At 31.8% G+C, this 18,425-nt stretch overlaps 1 protein-coding gene across 1 annotated transcript in view; it reads left to right on the top strand.

Annotated features, from left to right (window-relative positions):
• LOC145292970 (F-box only protein 47-like) overlaps positions 1-17,891 on the top strand; it is a 75,329-nt gene extending 57,438 nt beyond the window's left edge. Inside the window, exons 7-10 of the mRNA XM_080139204.1 lie at positions 2,209-2,367; positions 5,583-5,725; positions 13,176-13,335; positions 17,082-17,891. Coding sequence (XP_079995330.1) covers positions 2,209-2,367; positions 5,583-5,725; positions 13,176-13,335; positions 17,082-17,191 — 572 coding nt within the window. The 3' untranslated portion in view covers positions 17,192-17,891. The remainder of the gene's footprint in view (positions 1-2,208; positions 2,368-5,582; positions 5,726-13,175; positions 13,336-17,081) is intronic.
• The last annotated feature ends 534 nt before the right edge of the window (positions 17,892-18,425 follow it).

Raw genomic sequence — 18,425 nt, 5'->3', positions numbered from 1 at the left:
TAGAAAAGACAATATTTTATTTTATTTGATGAAAACCGGTTTTCTTTTTTGTTGCAGACTACTAGTTGACCAATTGTGTACAAATCCCAAAAGCAATTGGAGCCTTCTATTATGTCTGAAAGTGACACAATGTTTAACGAGTGAGATCAGAGATGCGCCACTGTACAACTCATGCTCACTACCGCTCCAAGTTATGACAACAGGACTATTATTAGCATCCTCAAAATGAAAATCCGGATGGTTCAACGCTTGAGAGCACAGCTCTATGAAGTTTCTGGCCACAGTTATGGTTTTTGGTGTGATTTCAAGTGAGGGCCACATCATGCCACCTCACATCTTCAAAGTCGGCTTGAAAGTCAACACCAAAGTGTACTTGGGTGTGCGCTGGCTCATAAGTTCAAAGAGACTCAGGGTTGGCTTCAGAAGCAGTGCTACGACTTTGTACTCTTCTCTCACTCATCTCCAGACCTGAACTCACTGGACTACTTCACTTGGTCATATGTCGAGAACATCACTAATATGACCTCTCACAACACCAAGACCAGCCTGATCACACCCATCTGCTGAGTACTCACCGAGCTCCTGCCAGGACCTGTGGAAAAGGCATGCTCCCAGTTCCAGACCAGTATCGAGGCGGTGATTGTGGCTGAAGGTGGCTACATTGAATAGCTGTCAGCTCTACTACATAATCAAGTTACCGGAATTGATTTTTTCAATAAAAGTTTTAATGTAGCCGATACCTGTGGCATTACCCGTGGTTTCGTCTAGTGGTCGAATTCGTCTTCGGGTCATCGTCGGTCTCCCTCCGGTTCTGCTTTCAAATCAGCTTCCAACCGTCACCTGGGCTATCGGAGAATGGCGTTCCAATCAAAGAAAAGAAAATCAAAACTTAATTGGTTTTCTTAACACAGAATTGATTATTGTCTTTGACTTTACAATATAATAGTTACACACTGGCCTAGTCATACAACTTAGGGGGTTGGCAGTTTTTGTTTCTTTTACCAAGTTCTCCATTCTTCATCTACTGTCAGTCCACGGGAAGGGATCAGCAAAAAAAAGGACACTAATTAGCCAAGTGTCTTGTTTTTATCAAATCAGTAATTCCTCCTCCCACCTTTTTGGAGTCACTCTTTCTCTCTTTCCTTTCCTCTTTTGAATTTCCTCTCTCTCTCTGTTTCCCTAATTTCTACACCTTCTCTCGGCTTTTATCTATACCAATTTTTAACCCTCATTGCACTAAGATGTTACTTATCATGTAAGTAGGAGCTATTGGTCACCTCCAGGTCGGCCATGTCACTCAACAGGATTTTAAAAACAACCTCTTTTTTTAACAGCCATGATATCGGAACAAATTCTCGTTTGTCTTTCTTTTAAAGACCCCACCCTGGCCCTGATGTGATAAGCGACAACTATTTATCTCCATCAGTGACTCGTCAAGCTGGCCACCCTGTATTGCTTTTTCTGCCAACTCGAGAATCTCATTATCATATTTATTTATTTCCCATCAAAATATTCCTATTTCTTCTCTCATAAACATCTGTTTTTCCTTGACCAAGTGTCAGTATGCCCCCCCCATGCCTCATCCTCTCCCATCCTCTATTTGAAAAGCAAGATCATCTGGTGTCGCCAGATATCTCATCATATTAAAATTAAAATAAAACTGTAGTGTTGTTTACTTTAGAGTGGCAAATTTATCGGTCCACCTTGTAATTTGTAATTGTATTCTTAGTATAGCCCACAAGGATCTATGGCTCATTGAATAAAAGTTTTAAGTAATGATTAATTATAAGTTACAGTTTTCTAAAGGTTGAAGGTTCAATCATCAGTAATGGCAATACTAAGTATACATTTGTCTGTCTCCTCACCAAATAGATCAGTTATGTTTACGTGCCCCTACACATTTTGTTAAATTTGTTTTTTCATATGTACACATATTAGAAAAATTGACATGTGCATATTTTTGGTATATTACTTGTCAGCACAAATACATCCTGTTATAATTTTAGAGTAGGTTTCAGTTCTTTTTCCTTTGTTTCTTATTTATGTGTAAGAAGTTAATTCTTATAAGTAGTGATGCCCATCTTAATATTTGTTGTAGAACACTTTAAAAAGAATTAAAAAAAAAAAACGACTTCAATATTATTTTTCTGTTAACCATGACAAAAAAAGAAAAACAAACTAAAAAAAATTTTTTGTATTTTTTTTCAGCTAAAGTTCTTTGGTATGAAATGTGTGAAAACACTTTTGAAAACTGTGATGAATTATTGCACAATTTAGGACGTATGGCCAATACTATCCATCATTTATATCATTTTGGTAACAAATGGAGTGATGATACCACAATCAGTGTACTTGATGAACTTACAAGTAAGTAGTAATATACATTGTGATTCGATACAAACTTTATACAGGGTGGGCCAAAATAAGGGTCCTATCTTTAAATTTGAATAATTTCCACAAAATAAAAGTTAAACTCACCGAACTTTATGTGTGTGTAGACTGACCCTTCCGAGATTTTTTTGAAATAAACAAAACAAATTTTGGCCGAAAAAAACTTAAAACTTAAATTAATTTTTAAAAATAGGACCCTTATTTTGGCCCACCCTGTAGAAATGCAAATATAAGGTGACCCTCCCCCCACTCCCACAAATGTCACTCATAGAATCGTTAATAAAATTCACCATCTTTTCTGCAATCCAATTTGGTACAAATAACTTATTTCTAAGGTTGACTTATCCACCAAACTTTAGTCATGAATGCCCAACAGTCTTTTTCAGTCTGTTCTTAATGTGTACCTCTGTATTGCAAACACACCTGGATACAATATACAAAATTTTCAAGATATATCTAAGACACATCTCTCTTCAAACTGCTGTGATTTTGACTGTGATGGTTTTCTTCAGTTCAAGAATGTGATTTGTTTTGATGGACATTATCTTCAAAATAACCTCACCGATAAAATCTGAGTGGTTGGGTTTAAGATCTAGTGAGTGTGAAGTACATTCAGGATCTTAGTGATGAGACAATTACTAAAGTGTTTTCACATATCACTCGATAGTAATAAAAAAAGACCGTTGAACATTCATGCCTGAAACTTGGTGGACAAGTCAGACAGAGACTAAAAATTTATTTGTACTAAATTTGGTTCAATTACAGAAAGCATTGTGAATTTTATTTCATAGGTGGCATTTGGGGGAGGGGGTTACCCTGTGTACAAAGTTGTAGTTTCTATCTGTTTGTTCACAAACTCTTCCTCTTGTTTTGGAGATAGCCCTCCACTCCCTATATTCATATTCTGAAACTACATTACTTGGATAAGTATATTTCATTTGGATCAAAGGTGATACAACATTATCCTGGGGTCAGCATAGGTACTTGATATCATTAAAGAGGGATATGACATTTTACTTTATTTTCTTTATAACATGAAAATTATATTGATAAGGAGGTTAAAGTTAGTAGCAGGAGTTCACAAGGATTCTCATTGATTCCAAGGGAAATAGTGATTGTGTTTTAAGAGGTTAAAGACTAAATTTATAGAAATTCATTTCAGTAAGTGTCAATTTATACCCCTTCAACCTCAATCGATGCAGAGTGCATCCGTTGGGCCCCACTCTAAAATTTAATATTATAATGTAAACTGTAAATGATAGATAAGAATGAAAACGGTAATATGATATTAACGGCTACAGTCAAGAAGACATATTTTTCATTTACTCCTAGGCAACAGAATTTTCCTGATAGTGTCTCTAATAAGCATTGTGTATCTGTTTTAAAAAACATATTAGTATAAATATGTGCATCATGCTAAGGGAGATAATTTATTATATATATTCATGCAAAATGTTGCTATGTGTGTTTGTAAAGCTATATTATACCAAGTGTAAACAACAGCTAAATTGAAATATTAGCATAGTTTGTAAATAAGACAATGTCTTATTTACGATAATGGATATCTGTCTAAACAAGAGCTTCATAATCTGAAGGCTGTGAGTTCAATCACTGTAAAGGCATTCTTGATGCAATCGTTTATCTGTATAAGAGCCAAATACATCCTAAGATAGAATACTTTTACCACATTTGGGAAAGTGCCACTCAGAAATCTCATTACTGCCTTGGCAGAATACAAAACTGACCCTGAAATCTAGTAAAAATGTCCTCTTTCTTTCCATACAGTCTCTTCCTCACAGAAGAGAGATTGCTAATTTTTATCTACCCTATCATAATTTTCTATGGTAAGTGCTCAATAGAACTCCAATCCATGGTCCCCACCTTCCATCAGTAAAAACATTCACAATAATGACTTGTCTAGCTACAACCACTGTAAATAATTTTCCTTTCTTTACCTGTGTATTAAAACTAAACGTAACTTTCATGAGCAAAGTTTGTTTCTTTCCAAGAATTGCTTGTACAATATGATTGCGTTCAAGTTCAATGTTAACAAATTCTTGTTGAGCTGTTCTCTTGAATAATCAAATTCTTGTCAATTTCAACCATAATTACTCAATCATGCTGATATTGCTTCACTGTCCACTAAACAAACTCATTAATCCTTATCCTCGAGTGACCTTTGAGCCTTGATAAGCAGTAATTCATTTGTACATAAAAATTTTCAGCTCCACTGCAATAAGTTAGCAAGCAATAAAAAAAAGTATGTACACAAGTAATCCACCAAAATTCAATAAAATAAAAAATATAATTCATGAAAAACTGAATTTTAACAATTAATGTTTGATTGAGAAATATTAAATAAATACTATTTTTTTCCTGTTTTTTTTTTATAACCATGTTTTAAAATAGGTAGCTATTTCAAGATGAAATAATTGTTAATATTCAACTTTAAATTATTCTCTTTAAAATAACTTTTACCTAAAAATTGTAATTTTTTTTCCAAACATTTTACGTTTCACTTATTATTTTTCAATAAAAATGTTAAGAAAACGAATTTGTTCAGAAAAAAAATATATATCTTTTGTTTTTTCTCAGCAAAAATATTGATGTTACTAGGAAAACTTTTTTATTATTCAACAAAAGAAATAAATGAATTTTGCATATTTTTTAAATAAATTTGTTTTTATAAGTTATGTGAAACAATCTTGGATCCTTAAGGCTGAGCTCCTTATTTTTCTAAAACTTTCATAAAAATTGTCCAATACTCATTCAAGAATATGTTTTCACTTTTCAATTAATTTTTCATAAATTAGCTCCATGCTGGCATAAATAATATATTTTCATTGACAAAATTGACCAGTGTTTGTACAAAACAAAAAAAAATCACAAAACTAGTATTTTTCATGAACTACGCAAAATTATAGCAAAGTTTTTATACTGCATAAGTACCATTATTTGTATGCATTAGTAATATTGACCAAAAAAATCCCACTTACAAAATAGCTAGCTAGAATGTGCAAGACTGACTTTTTACATATTTTAGATTTCCTATTCAATGTGTAACATTAAAAATTGAACATTGCCATTTATCAGCTCTCATATTTTATGTTAATTTTACATATGTTAGAGAAATACAATTACTTGTGGCATTCACTATTATATTTTTTAATACAATTAATTTTATTCTTTAGACTTTCCAGATCAATGGTTGAGTGAAAACATTGCCAATTTGCTGATCCTCAGTGGGAATGAGATTTCATCGAAGATGTTAATTAGTAAGGCTATCAATGGACGGATTCCGGAACTGTCAGAATTGCTGGGTTCTTTTTGCATTGTAAGTTATCGTTTTCTATTGTTAACCTTGCCCTCTCCTCATGTATCCTGGATATGATATTCATCAACATCTGGTGAATAGGCATCAATTTGGAAATGGAATCACCCCCTGAGCTAGATATTACTCCAAGGTCTACTCATCTATGGATTAAAAAGAATCTGATCTGGTTATGACTTGAAATTGCATCTGTTTGTATAGTGATTGCCACCTTTTTACAGAAGAAGACTATCCCTATAAGATTGTAATGTCCGAGTGCAGGCATGCAGATGACTCAACCGAGTTATTTTTAAATGTCTTGCTGTAGATATGGCATACTTACGAGACAACTTCAGTTGCATGCACATGTATAGATTTATATGATAAATAAATACAGTGTAACCCGGATATAAGAGACTTATATCAAGGCCTTGCAGCACTCTTATATCCGGATTATACTGTACATTAACACAGGCTCTGATTTGGGACCAGAGAAAATCTCTCTTATATCCGTTTTTCTTATATTCGGGGCTCTTATATCCGGATTACACTATAGTTAAATCTAACAGCATGAATAAATATTTGAACATAGTAAGTTGAAGCATAAGATTCTTATCAAAATGATTCATCTGATATCAAATAACATACAAAGGGTTGATATGCCATAAAACAAATAAAATACCCCTCCCACATTAGCTATCCCACCTTATTATTATTACAATGCAAACCTTAGTAAAGTTCATTTCTAAGCTTGAAGGTGTATATAATTTGTGCTAAATCCCAGCAGTAATACCTCTGTGACAGGACTCTAGTCTGTAGCCAGTTATACTCTCAGTAAGTATGGTACATATTTGTAAAGTTAAATAAAATGTTACTTACATCACCTAGTATTCTCAAATGTTCAACCATCTAAGTATTAACCAGATTCAGCATCATTTTACTTCAGTGATCTTTATTTTTTGTGTATTTATTCACCTCTGTTGCATGTTTGATTGCCTGCTTTGGCTCATTCAACTCCCCCATCTGTAGACTCCATCATAATTGGTCAATTTCAATCTTCACTTTCAAACAATCCTTTAATTACCTTCATACAGAATAATCATGTTGACACACCAATTCTTATTAGATCACCAAAATTAAGCAACGTAAAACCTGGTCAGTATCAGTTGGATGACCATTTGAGAATATAAGATGCTATATGGAGGAGGATGATACACTTCCCTGCAAAAAAAAAAAAAAAAAATTAATATTGTTATCTCCCCTGACAGGAATATATGGGGACCACTTGTGCAGTTAATTTGCTGCAGATACAGTTTATAACCTATGCTAAAGCTGAGTTCTCATCAACATCTTCTGACTGTTTATGTAAACAGCCAAAATATGTTGAATGAAAACGTCCTGGCTTCTAAATAAATATGAGATGACGCTATTAACCAGACAAAAAAAAATAATGAAACAACATTTAAAGCAAGAAAAAAACACTCATTGTATATAAAATTTTATGAAAAAATATTTATTTCTTTAAGAAGCAAATATAATAAATCAGCTGTTATAAGTTTTTTTCTTTTCATAAGTTACTATTTTTTTATATTTTTTTATATAACTGGTACAGTTTTGGAACCAAATTAGTTAGGTTAGGATTAGTTTAGAGTTAGTGAAAAAAATGTTATTACTTCAAGAGACTGAACCGTCTGTCCTCAAAGATTGAATTCATTATTATTTTAATCAATTGTTTTAACTTAATGAATTTTATGATTTACTCAATTTGTCATTGCAAATTGTTCTCTGGTACATTATTATTGACTAAGCATCTTCCAACTGTTTAAGTAAACTACTGGAAGATGTCGACAATAAGTCTGTTTAAATATGGATCACAAACTACATATGCAGGACTCGCACTGAATATAAGATTGTTGTTCTATAAATTTTGTCCACAATTTTTAGAAATTTTATAAGAATAAAAATCAGTGATTGCATTGGAATCAGAAATGTAGAACAGAATCAATAATTTATGATTACAATCGGAATCAGGAAAAAATTTTTGGATTGTGCCATCACTGGTATATACATTATATCACTCTTAACGCACATAAAAATTGTGTTAATCCGATCAGCAAAGATGATGATTGTTGATTAATTTGCGTGTTACTAAGGTAACAATTCCAACTTTACTCATTTAAAAAAAATTGCTTCAAAATCAAATTATGTCATCATTGTCGACTAAAAAAAATACAATTTTAAATGAATACATTTTGAAAAGTGAGATTGGTTTTATTGATTTGAAGAATATTTAGCTGACTTATTTTTATGGTAAGAAGGTGGAGAATATTGCAGGAAGCACTGTAAAATCTCCATGTGGTATCGTTTGTTCATAATGATTTAAAATATACAATGCATCATTAAAAAAGAGGACAATGGTGAATAGAGGAGAGTTTCTACAAGTATGGTTTGCTCAGAAGTTGATAAACATCTTATATACCTTATCCTGTTTTTCATAATGACTCATATCAAAATAAAAGTATATTTTATTGAAAATACAAGAGCATAAGGAAGCTTTATTCTGCAAAATATAATTAGATAACAATTTTATTGAATGCAGTTAGAAACCAGATAACATGATGTGAATTTTGTTTTTCCAAATAAATAAAAAAATGTTTATTCAGATCCAAAATTTTTTAGCTTAACAAGCCTTCATTAATTCTTTAGAGGAAGCCAGCTCAACCCAACCAGGATGAATGCCACACCAGAGGTTCTATTAATCACAAAAGGGATGAAAAACAAATGCAGACATTCACACCATGAACATTTGCTTTTTTGTATACACTCAAAAGTTGCTAGAATTTGCATATGCAGATCTCCCACTAAATCTGAGATCGTTTTTCTCTAAGGTATGTCCACAAAAGCGGCCATATTTTTTTTTTTTTTTTTTCAAGAATATTTTGCAAGTAAAACACGTACAAACTTGTTGAAGACCTGGGTGAAGACAAGTCAAAGAGTCAACTCTTTCATTAAACAACAATTTTCAAAACAGCCGGTCTCTTACTAATATAAAATTTATGGCAAAAAAATTATCTTTATTTATTTTTTTTATTAATTATTTTAACCCCATTTTTAACAGTCGTTTCATTTCAGATAATTAGACTGTTGTTTGAAGGTTTAACAGTGGTTACTTTGAGATGCCTTAAATTCAGTAAATTTACAGATGCACTACTGTCGGGCTGAAATGTAACTGACATCATCATCATCATCATTAGTTTAATGTCTGTTTTACACGATAGCATGTGTTGGACGGATTTTAGAAATTGCCTTACAAGCTAACCTATTTCTAACCAGGTTTTTATTTATCCCTCTTCCTCTCAAATGCATCCTTATCGTGTCTCTTGTGTTTTCCATGGCCTTCACCTGTCAGTTCACCTCTTTTATATCTACTAATCCAAGCATCCTCATCGATTCTTTCAATTTGACTAAACTAACTAAATCTCATCTTCAGCACACCTCTCCTTTAACTGTCAAGATTTAATCTTTCTTGGAGATCTATGTCTGTATTTAAGATTCACGTTATACATTCATCATTTCTCTCCATGCAACACATGTCCTCAACCCTCATTTGGCTAGGTTTCACTTTCACACATCATCACACTGCATACACATCCCTGATAGAAATTTCCCTTGGTTGACAGTAGTAATACTCCTAATTTTTGCAATCGCACTAGAATCAGCTCCTCCCTACACTCCAAATAATAATGCATGCAAATAAGAATTTCAATTACTAAAACTGATTAATAGAAGCGTTTTAATTGAAACATAATTTATATCAACTCAATTTTTCTTTGTATTATTCCTATATTAGTATATCAATCAAATCGAATTTATTAGCAAAATTAGCAAATTACAGACTAATGTTGGGACAATTAATTGGAATCAGAAAAATCAAAACTTTTTGAAGTATCAAAATCTGGAACTATTTTAACCTTATTTCCGATTCCAAAAGCGATTCTTTTAATTTTTTTTTTTTTTTTTTGATAATAGAAATAAACAAATGCAAATTTATTTATTTATTAGAAGTTGTTCATTTGCAACATAGAACTAAGGACCACAAAGTCTGATTTATTTATTTTATTGGTTAATTATGGTAAACAAATTCTAGAGTTGACTTGCCTATTCACTTTGTAAACCTTTTCACACCTCTTTGATATAAGGCTATTTGCCACCTCTCAGGGAGTTCACAGTTGATTGTTAAAAGATTTAAAATCCTCTGAGTTGATACTGCCCTTGCTGCTCATGGCCTTTTCTAAACAATTAATGTTTTATTGTATTTTTTCTGATTTGGGGAAAAAATGAATGATATGCATGGAAATCACACTATGATTTTATCAAAATATTGAATAAAGGGAAACCATTTAGAAGTTTGTCCAGTTAAAAAAGAAATTATATCTACACCACATCCAAAAGAGAAGAAGTAGATTCGGGTATTTGTATAACAGAACTAACAGAATAAAAAAAAGATGAAAAAACAAATATTCAAGAAATAAATGATACCAAATGCAAGATAAGTTACTCTTCTACCTACCTGTATAAGTTTATTCGTGTTTAAATTTATTTTAAATTGTTTTTTAATTCAAAACAAACTTAGTGTTCACTCTGTTGGATTAATACAAAAAATGGCTGCCCATGAGCCCCACACACGGACCCTTGATAACTGCTCAAAATCGAAAAATAAACAAAATTATGGTAGAAACACATCTAATAAATGTCAACAATCATGCAAAAAATATAATGTTCTACCAATATTTTGTTTAATTTTCGATTAGATTAAATAAAATTAGTGGGAAAAATAAATTCCTAAAATGTTAGAAATTTGTCAGAAATGATGATCATTTTATGTTAAATTTATAGACAAAACTGATTTCCGACTCGAAATTCTAAAATAATAATTATTTTTTTTTTTTGTCAGGTAATCATCTTAAATAAGTAGAATCTCATTTTGGAAGACCGAGTTAGCAAAAGGTGTTGAATTTGCTGCTGCCGCCACCGATACCATTGGCCTCTTCCTCCTCCTCCTCCTCTTCCATACTGTGTTTTCTTTTTACAGTAAAGAAAATCAATCTAATAACCGACCAAATTTTTATAATTGGGAGAAAAAATATGATCTTTCATAAACGGAAGGAAGAAAATAGTTAACAGGGGCCCCCATCCACATGCTAAGAATGTTTTTTTAAATAGTAAGATTATTATGTAGAAACTCATTCTTGATATAGGACAGGCTTTGTTAACTGTTCTGTTCCTACACTGTTTTCTTAATTTGCATAGCAATCGTCGATTATTTTTAATTATTTATGAAAATTTCAAATAGCATTAACGATAAACAAATGCAAATAAGCTTTGTTTTAAAAGAAAAACAAAGCTTGTCTCAGAATTTTCTATCAATTACAAGAAAAAAGCATTTGAGAAAGACATTTAAAAATATCTACTCTTGTATTATACGCCCCCCCCCTCCCCCCACTCCGAAGTGTATTTTTTACGTTTTGCAAAATATGTGAACATTACACATAGAAGGTTACAGTAATTTTAATATTTTAAAAAAAACATAAAATTTCTAATTAAATATTTAGAAATTTTATAAGAATCAGAATCAGTAATTGCATTGGAATCAAAAATTTAGAACAGAATCAATAATTTATGATTACAATCGAAATCAGGAAAGAATTTTGGGATTGTGCCATCACTAGTACATATGTTATATCACTTTTAACACACAAAAAATGTGATAATCCTATCAGCAAAGATGATGATTGTTGATTAATTTGATGTCACTAAGGTAACAATTCCAACTTTACCCATCTTCTATATATATAAAAGCCAAACGTCTGTGTGTATGTATGTATGTTTGTTTGTAACGCTAAAACTTTTGAAAGACGGAACCAAACTTGACAAATTTGGTATCATATCGAAGCCCCATCACCCGGATGACAAATATCGAAATTTCACGTCAAACAGACCACTAGAAGTTGGTCAACTGATCAGTTATCTTCGAGGGGGGCCCCAAAAAAACCTGTCATTATCTATATATATAAAAGACAAATGTTTGTTTGTAACGCTAAAACTTGAGATGAAAGATTCCTCTCCCCTAAGAATAAAACATATGTTCAATATCTGCTTTTGTTTTTTCATTGTTTATACGGTCCCGAGCAACGCCGGGTAGCCCTGCTAGTCTATATATATAAAAGCCAAACGTCTGTGTGTATGTATGTTTGTTTGTAACGCTAAAACTTTTGAAAGACGAAACCAAACTTGACAAATTTGGTATCATATCGAAGCCCCATCACCCGGATGACAAATATCGAAATTTCACGTCAAACGGACCACTAGAAATTGGTCAACTGATCAGTTATCTTTGATGGGGGCCCCAAAAAAACCTGTCATTATCTATATATATAAAAGACAAATGTTTGTTTGTAACGCTAAAACTTGAGATGAAAGATTCCTCTCCCCTAAGAATAAAACATATGTTCAATATCTGCTTTTGTTTTTTCATTGTTTATACGGTCCCGAGCAACGCTGGGTAGCCCTGCTAGTTATAAAATAATTGTTTCAAAAGCAATTTATGTCATCATTGTCTACTAAAACAATACAATTTTAAATGAATGCATTTTGAAAAGTGAGATTGGTTTTATTGATTTGAAGAATATTTAGTTATTATTTTTACGGTAAGAAGGTGGAGAATATTGCAGGAAGTACTGTAAAATCTCCATGTGGTATCGTTTGTTCATAATGATTTAAAATATACAATGCATCATTAAAAAGGATTAAATAAAAGATTCAATTTGAAATTTTGTACAGATTCTTGAGTTTGAAAATAAATGTTGTGAAAATAACAAACCAGATAAAAACAGTCTTCTGGAGATTGAAGGTTCAATCCTTACTACAGGCAATAATAGTTTAAAATAATATAATTAACACTTGGCTGACAGTACAAGAACAATTTAGCCCTCTAAATTAAAGAGTTGCAAGAACTGGTCACTAGTGATGGTTTTACAATTAATAAGGAAACACGGGCAAAAAATAATAGCAATAGTCAAGAAGAAAGGACAAATACAGGTGAACAGTGTAAAAGGTCATTTTGATGTCACTTAAAACTGAAAGAGCAGGATCATGTCTCTTGAAAGGCTTGAAGGCAGGATGACATCACTGTAGAGGACTAAGAAGTTAAATGATTAAATATTCATTTTTGTTAGATGTGCAGAGTTATAAGTAGGGTTGGTGCAACAGCTGGAAATTCTGTTTAGGTTCCCAAGTTTGACATACAAGTTCAAAAAGATGCACCTGAAGAAGGTTGGAGATTATAAAACATTGTGTAAATAATAATCAAGATGAGAATAGTAGTCCAAATAATCCAAATAATCCAGATAACTATTTATTATTATAAACAAATTAGTAAGTCCTGAATAAAAAAAAAAGTTCCTCTTCTTTCCAGGTTTGTGTGAAGAACAACTTTAATATCAACTATGTTGTATCTTCCTTGTGGAAAATCCTCGAAGTAATGAATGATCCTGCGGACAGAAGTTTGCTTCTCAATAACATGATGGATATCTTGAAAAGGACTATCATGGAACTACATTTTTACTATGATCCAGGTAACAAATCGCTTTATATCAATATCTTGTGATAGACATAGAGAGGACCTACCTCAGAAACGAGCAAGAATCTGTCTCGGCAGCAGGCTGATAGACAGAAAAGAAAAAAAAAAAAAGGCCAAGATGGCGGCTGTTGTCTTTTAAAGCCTCCGGTCACGCGTAGATTTTGAGCAGTATCGTGTGGTATATGCAAATTGGGTGTGCTCGAAACATTATAAAAGGCGAGTTGCTGGGAGGAGTGGAAAAAACCTTTAAGACATACGAATAGAGAACGTCAACGTGTATCTCGTGTTGTGAACAACAAACTCTACTCAACTCTACTTGTGACTAGTGAACATCTGCTTGACGTTTTAGCCAAAAAGTTTTGTTGCTTTGCGTTAGACAAAGACTTCTGATATATATCTATACGTACCTGTATAACAGATGCATTTATCCTAAAATCTTGACTAACCATCCAAGATTATTGTATTTTTTAGTTACTTCCCTTGTTTCTCGAGATTCTTCTTTCAACAAGAGACACCTCATTTTTTTAATACTTGGCATAAAGCAAGTGATGTTTTCAAATTTATCAGTCCTAATTTTGAGTTTAACTTTACCTCCTCCCGAAACAAAAAATATATTCAAATTGTTTCAAGAAGTTGAAAATAAATTCTTCATTTTATTTTTTTAGTTATTTACTAGTAAGTTACCTCTTATCAAGGCTAAACGTCACTCGCAGATAAAGGTTAATGAGATAGAATGATTGTCTGTTGAATGATAACTCGCTGACTATCTACTTGTAAGACAGGTTTCCATGGCTTGCATGCGTTTGCATTTTGGTGGCTACTCAGACATCTGCTTGCCTTGAAAACTTACAGCAGCTATAGTTTGAAGCAAAACTTTTATGGCTGGGTGCCCTTCCTAACACCAACTCCTCTAAAGAGATGAGTATTTTGTTGAGACACCATCTCATCATAGTTCTCCACTAACTAGGATATCATGCATGTCTGTTGTCAAAAATATGATCGTCTGTACAACCACACTGTTTTCTGACCTGCTATCACACTTTTGTTAAATGTCACTATCCAAGGGATTAACTGGATTGTTTATCAAGGTTTACTTCTTTAGATCCACTGTGTTCTGTCTTTGTCTATGCATATTAACAGGGTTACCTCTTGAAGGGTGTGATTCTTTGCCACATACAAACGTTCACTGTGAAGAGGTTGTTACAACTGTAAAATGGGTTATTCATGCATCACATAGTGCTAGGTGCATGGAAATCAGTCGAAGACATGGTAGAAGACGGTCTCAGAAAGGTACTACTTTTGCACATGAACTCCATTGAAAATAAAAACGCTGAATAGACAGTCTACTTGCATTAGATTTGAAAACAAAATTATGTTGTAGTCTGCAGGGAAGCAATCTTATGGTAATGAATACTTTTCAAGTCACTTTGTTTTGCTTTGAAAATTTCTATACTAATTTTATAATAAGTAAAAAGGTAAATTTATGGAAACAGTTATTAAAATTGATTGAAATACATTTCAACTTGGATCTTTGGAAACCCTGTGTGATATTCCCTGCCCTCTAAAATTTTTTGAAGGGTTTTTTTTTTTGGTAAATCTTCTGAAATGTGATTAAAAACTAAATTTCGAGATTATAGAAAAAAGCTTTGACAAAATTATCTGTTTAATTTTTTAATGGCAATTCAGTTTCTATTTAAGATTAACATAAAAAAGAAATCTGCCTACTTGATTTTTCAACTTGTGTCTAACCAAACAATTGGGTTTCTAAATACCTTTTCAGATTTTCAACTAGGAGGAGTCAGAGCATTGCTATTGTAAATCAAGGGAAAAGTCTATCAAGCATGTGTACACGTTGTGATGATGCATGGAAGTGAAGTCTGGACAGTGAGGGTTGAGGATATGTGTTGCATGAAGAGAAATGATGTGAAAATGATATGATGGATGTGTAATGTGAATCTTAAAGACACATCTGATGATCTCAGATAAAAATTAAATCTGGACAATATAGAGTGAAAAGTGTTGAACAGGAGACTTTGATGGTATGGTCACATTAAAAGAATGGATGAGTGTTCTTGAGTCAGTAGATGCAGTAGTAAAATTAGTTGGTAGAAGTATGCCAAGAAAAATATGGAAAATAATTATATAGATTGATTTGAGAAAAAGATAGATAAATAAAAACCTGACCAGAGATAGATTACTTTGGAAGTCAATTTTTTAAAGCTTTTCAACACATGCCAGCATATAAAATAGATATTCAACTAAATATGATGATTGGCATTAAGCTTACGTAGAAAAACTGAACCCCGAAAAATATTAACTTAAATTTATTATTGCAATTTATAAAATACTCATAGATTAGTAAGTATGGTTATCTCCCTTTGTTTTTGTAAGAGTTGCATGGCTTACCCAAATGGTATACCTAATCACTGTTCCCTTAGGTGTCTCGTGATCCTACATATATATGCATAGATCATCGTATAATGATTAGATCACTGTCTGACGTAAAGAACATTTAAAAAATTAAAATGTTTAAATTCAATGTTATTTCACACGGTTAATGGTAGCCGAATGGATACGGTCTTTGCTAATCAAGCCAGAGATGTCTCGTGTTGCTGAGTTCAAATCGTTGGACTGGTGTTAATCGTGACACCCTGCACTAAAGATTCCCAAAAGGATGAAACACTAGTGTCTGTAGGTATTTAGTTATTATAGTAAAAAAAGTATTATATATATATATATAAAATATATATATATATATAGTCTTATTTGTAGTATTCTGAATTTTACTGGGTTTATATAAGTGAAAATTTAGTAATCGTTCATATGTCAATAAATTTTAAGCCAAAAAGAGATGACTTAAACTGTAAGCTATAAAAGTATCATATTTCATAATTGAGCATTCATATATTGTTTTCACAAAAACCAAGACATCAAAGAATGGATTGACAGCAACAAATACAAAATACACTATTTGTTGCTATCAATCCATTCTTTGATGTCTTGGTTTTTGTGAAAATAATATATATATATATATATATATATATATATATATATCTGTGCCTAAACCTAATCGTAGATTCCATGGAAAAAGCTTCTTTCTTAGAACTGCAAAAGGATGAAACACTAGTGTCTTTAGGTATCTAATAATTGTTATAGTAAATAATATATATATATATATATATATATATATATATATATATATATATATATATATACCCAAACACTTAGGGCTCCATCCTCTTTTTCGATTCACACTACTACAGTTTAAGTTAGTTAATTGGTCATGATGTTTGGTTTCTTGGGCAGTTAATTATAATAGAGTAAAGGTACATACTCAGAGTTGCAAGTTTTTGTAAGAGTCGGTGATTTGTATGCATAGATGAAAGATAAGATCTGATGAATTATGCAGATGGAAAAACATAGCGGACATGAGCAGACAAAGAGATTTGTTCAGTTGAGAATTCTGTCGGTGATATTTAAGCATTGTGTGAACAAAAGTTCTTGCAAATTTTATATCATCATAGAAACAAAGTATTTTTTTCAGTTGCTTCGAGCTTTTTATCTTAAAGTAAATACAATTAAAACACTTTTGTTTTGTTTTTAATTAATCGTAGAGTTTTCTTGTGTTTGACCAGTTATTTTTCTATTCTATTCTATTTTAGCTTTTTTTTTTAAATTCGTTTTATTTATACATTGCTTTCTTATCAAGTGTTCTTATCTGTTGCTCTTTTTTTCTTTCAGAAGTTGATTCTCAAGATGACATCTTCTATGCTGTTAGTGCTGTTACAGAACTAAATAAGAACCTTATGCATCTCAATTTCAAAAGACTCATTGCAGAAGGGAACCGTTAAAAGATCAAGAAACCAAAAATGACTTCAGTTTCAATACATGTTTCACTCAATGTGGTATTGTCGTCTCCATTATGACATCCTTCAGGATTACATGTACTTTGCGACAGTCCAAAAAAAGAAAAGAAAGAAATATTGCATCAAAAATATCTACACATGTATATATATGTGTGTGTGTGTGTGTGTGTATGTAGCAATAAGACAAGGTGCTTATATATTTATATACATATAACAATAAGAAATATTTAGAAGAAACTTATATATTTATATATAACCATAAGAAATATTTAAAAGGACCTTATATATATATAGCAATAAGAAATATTTAAAATGAACTTCATATATATATTGTGCATCTGTGTGTATACATAGAATTAGTTGGTAAGCAAGTGTGCAAATTAAAAAAAAATATTGGTACAGAAACAGGTTTTAAAAGTTTGTATGCCCTAATATTTCGATCTGAATGATTAAATCTTCATCATGGTAAAATTTGACCACGTAAATCGAAATATCTCAGCTCAAGATTTCTTTAAACGTTTCTGTGTCAATATTTTTTATTAGTTTGTTTTCTTACCTATCATCTCATTCAATGCACTAACCATTTCATTTTTTTTATTGTAAATTTAATTTCCATTAAACAATCTTCCTCATTTATATATATATATATATATATATATATATATATATATAGTAGTAAGTTATGAAAATATATATGGCAATTAAGCTACACAGAATATTCCACATTTCATTCTAATGAGAATTCGTCAGGCTTATGCAAAAAGTTGTGGTTGTAGCGTGTTTATATATATGCACATGCTATTGAGTTTTCTGTTAGCCAATCAGCTTTTTAGTTGCCACTGCACCCATCCTAAGGATGAGTGGCAACTAAAAAGCTGATTGGCTAACAGAAAACTCAATAGCATGTGCATATATATAAACACGCTACAACCACAACTTTTTGCATAAGCCTGACGAATTTTCACGAGAATGAAACGCAGAATATTCTGTGCAGCTTAGTTGCCATATATATTTTGATAACTTACTACCTAGCTCTACCTATGTATCGAGCACTGTTGAAGTAAATACTGAAAAATGTACACACAAAATTATATCTTCAGACATTAATTTATGTGATTAAATAAAATAATCATTCATGTGTATATATATATATATATTGTGTGCGTGTGCATAAAATGATTCACAGAATCTTCAGCTCATCATTTTATTTTCAGGATCT

The sequence above is a fragment of the Euprymna scolopes genome, chromosome 14, assembly GCF_053919585.1.
Source record: "Euprymna scolopes isolate OS-2025 chromosome 14, ASM5391958v1, whole genome shotgun sequence".
In the NCBI taxonomy this organism is placed as follows: Eukaryota; Metazoa; Mollusca; class Cephalopoda; order Sepiida; family Sepiolidae; genus Euprymna; species Euprymna scolopes.
This window is presented reverse-complemented; position numbering and strand designations above follow the sequence as displayed.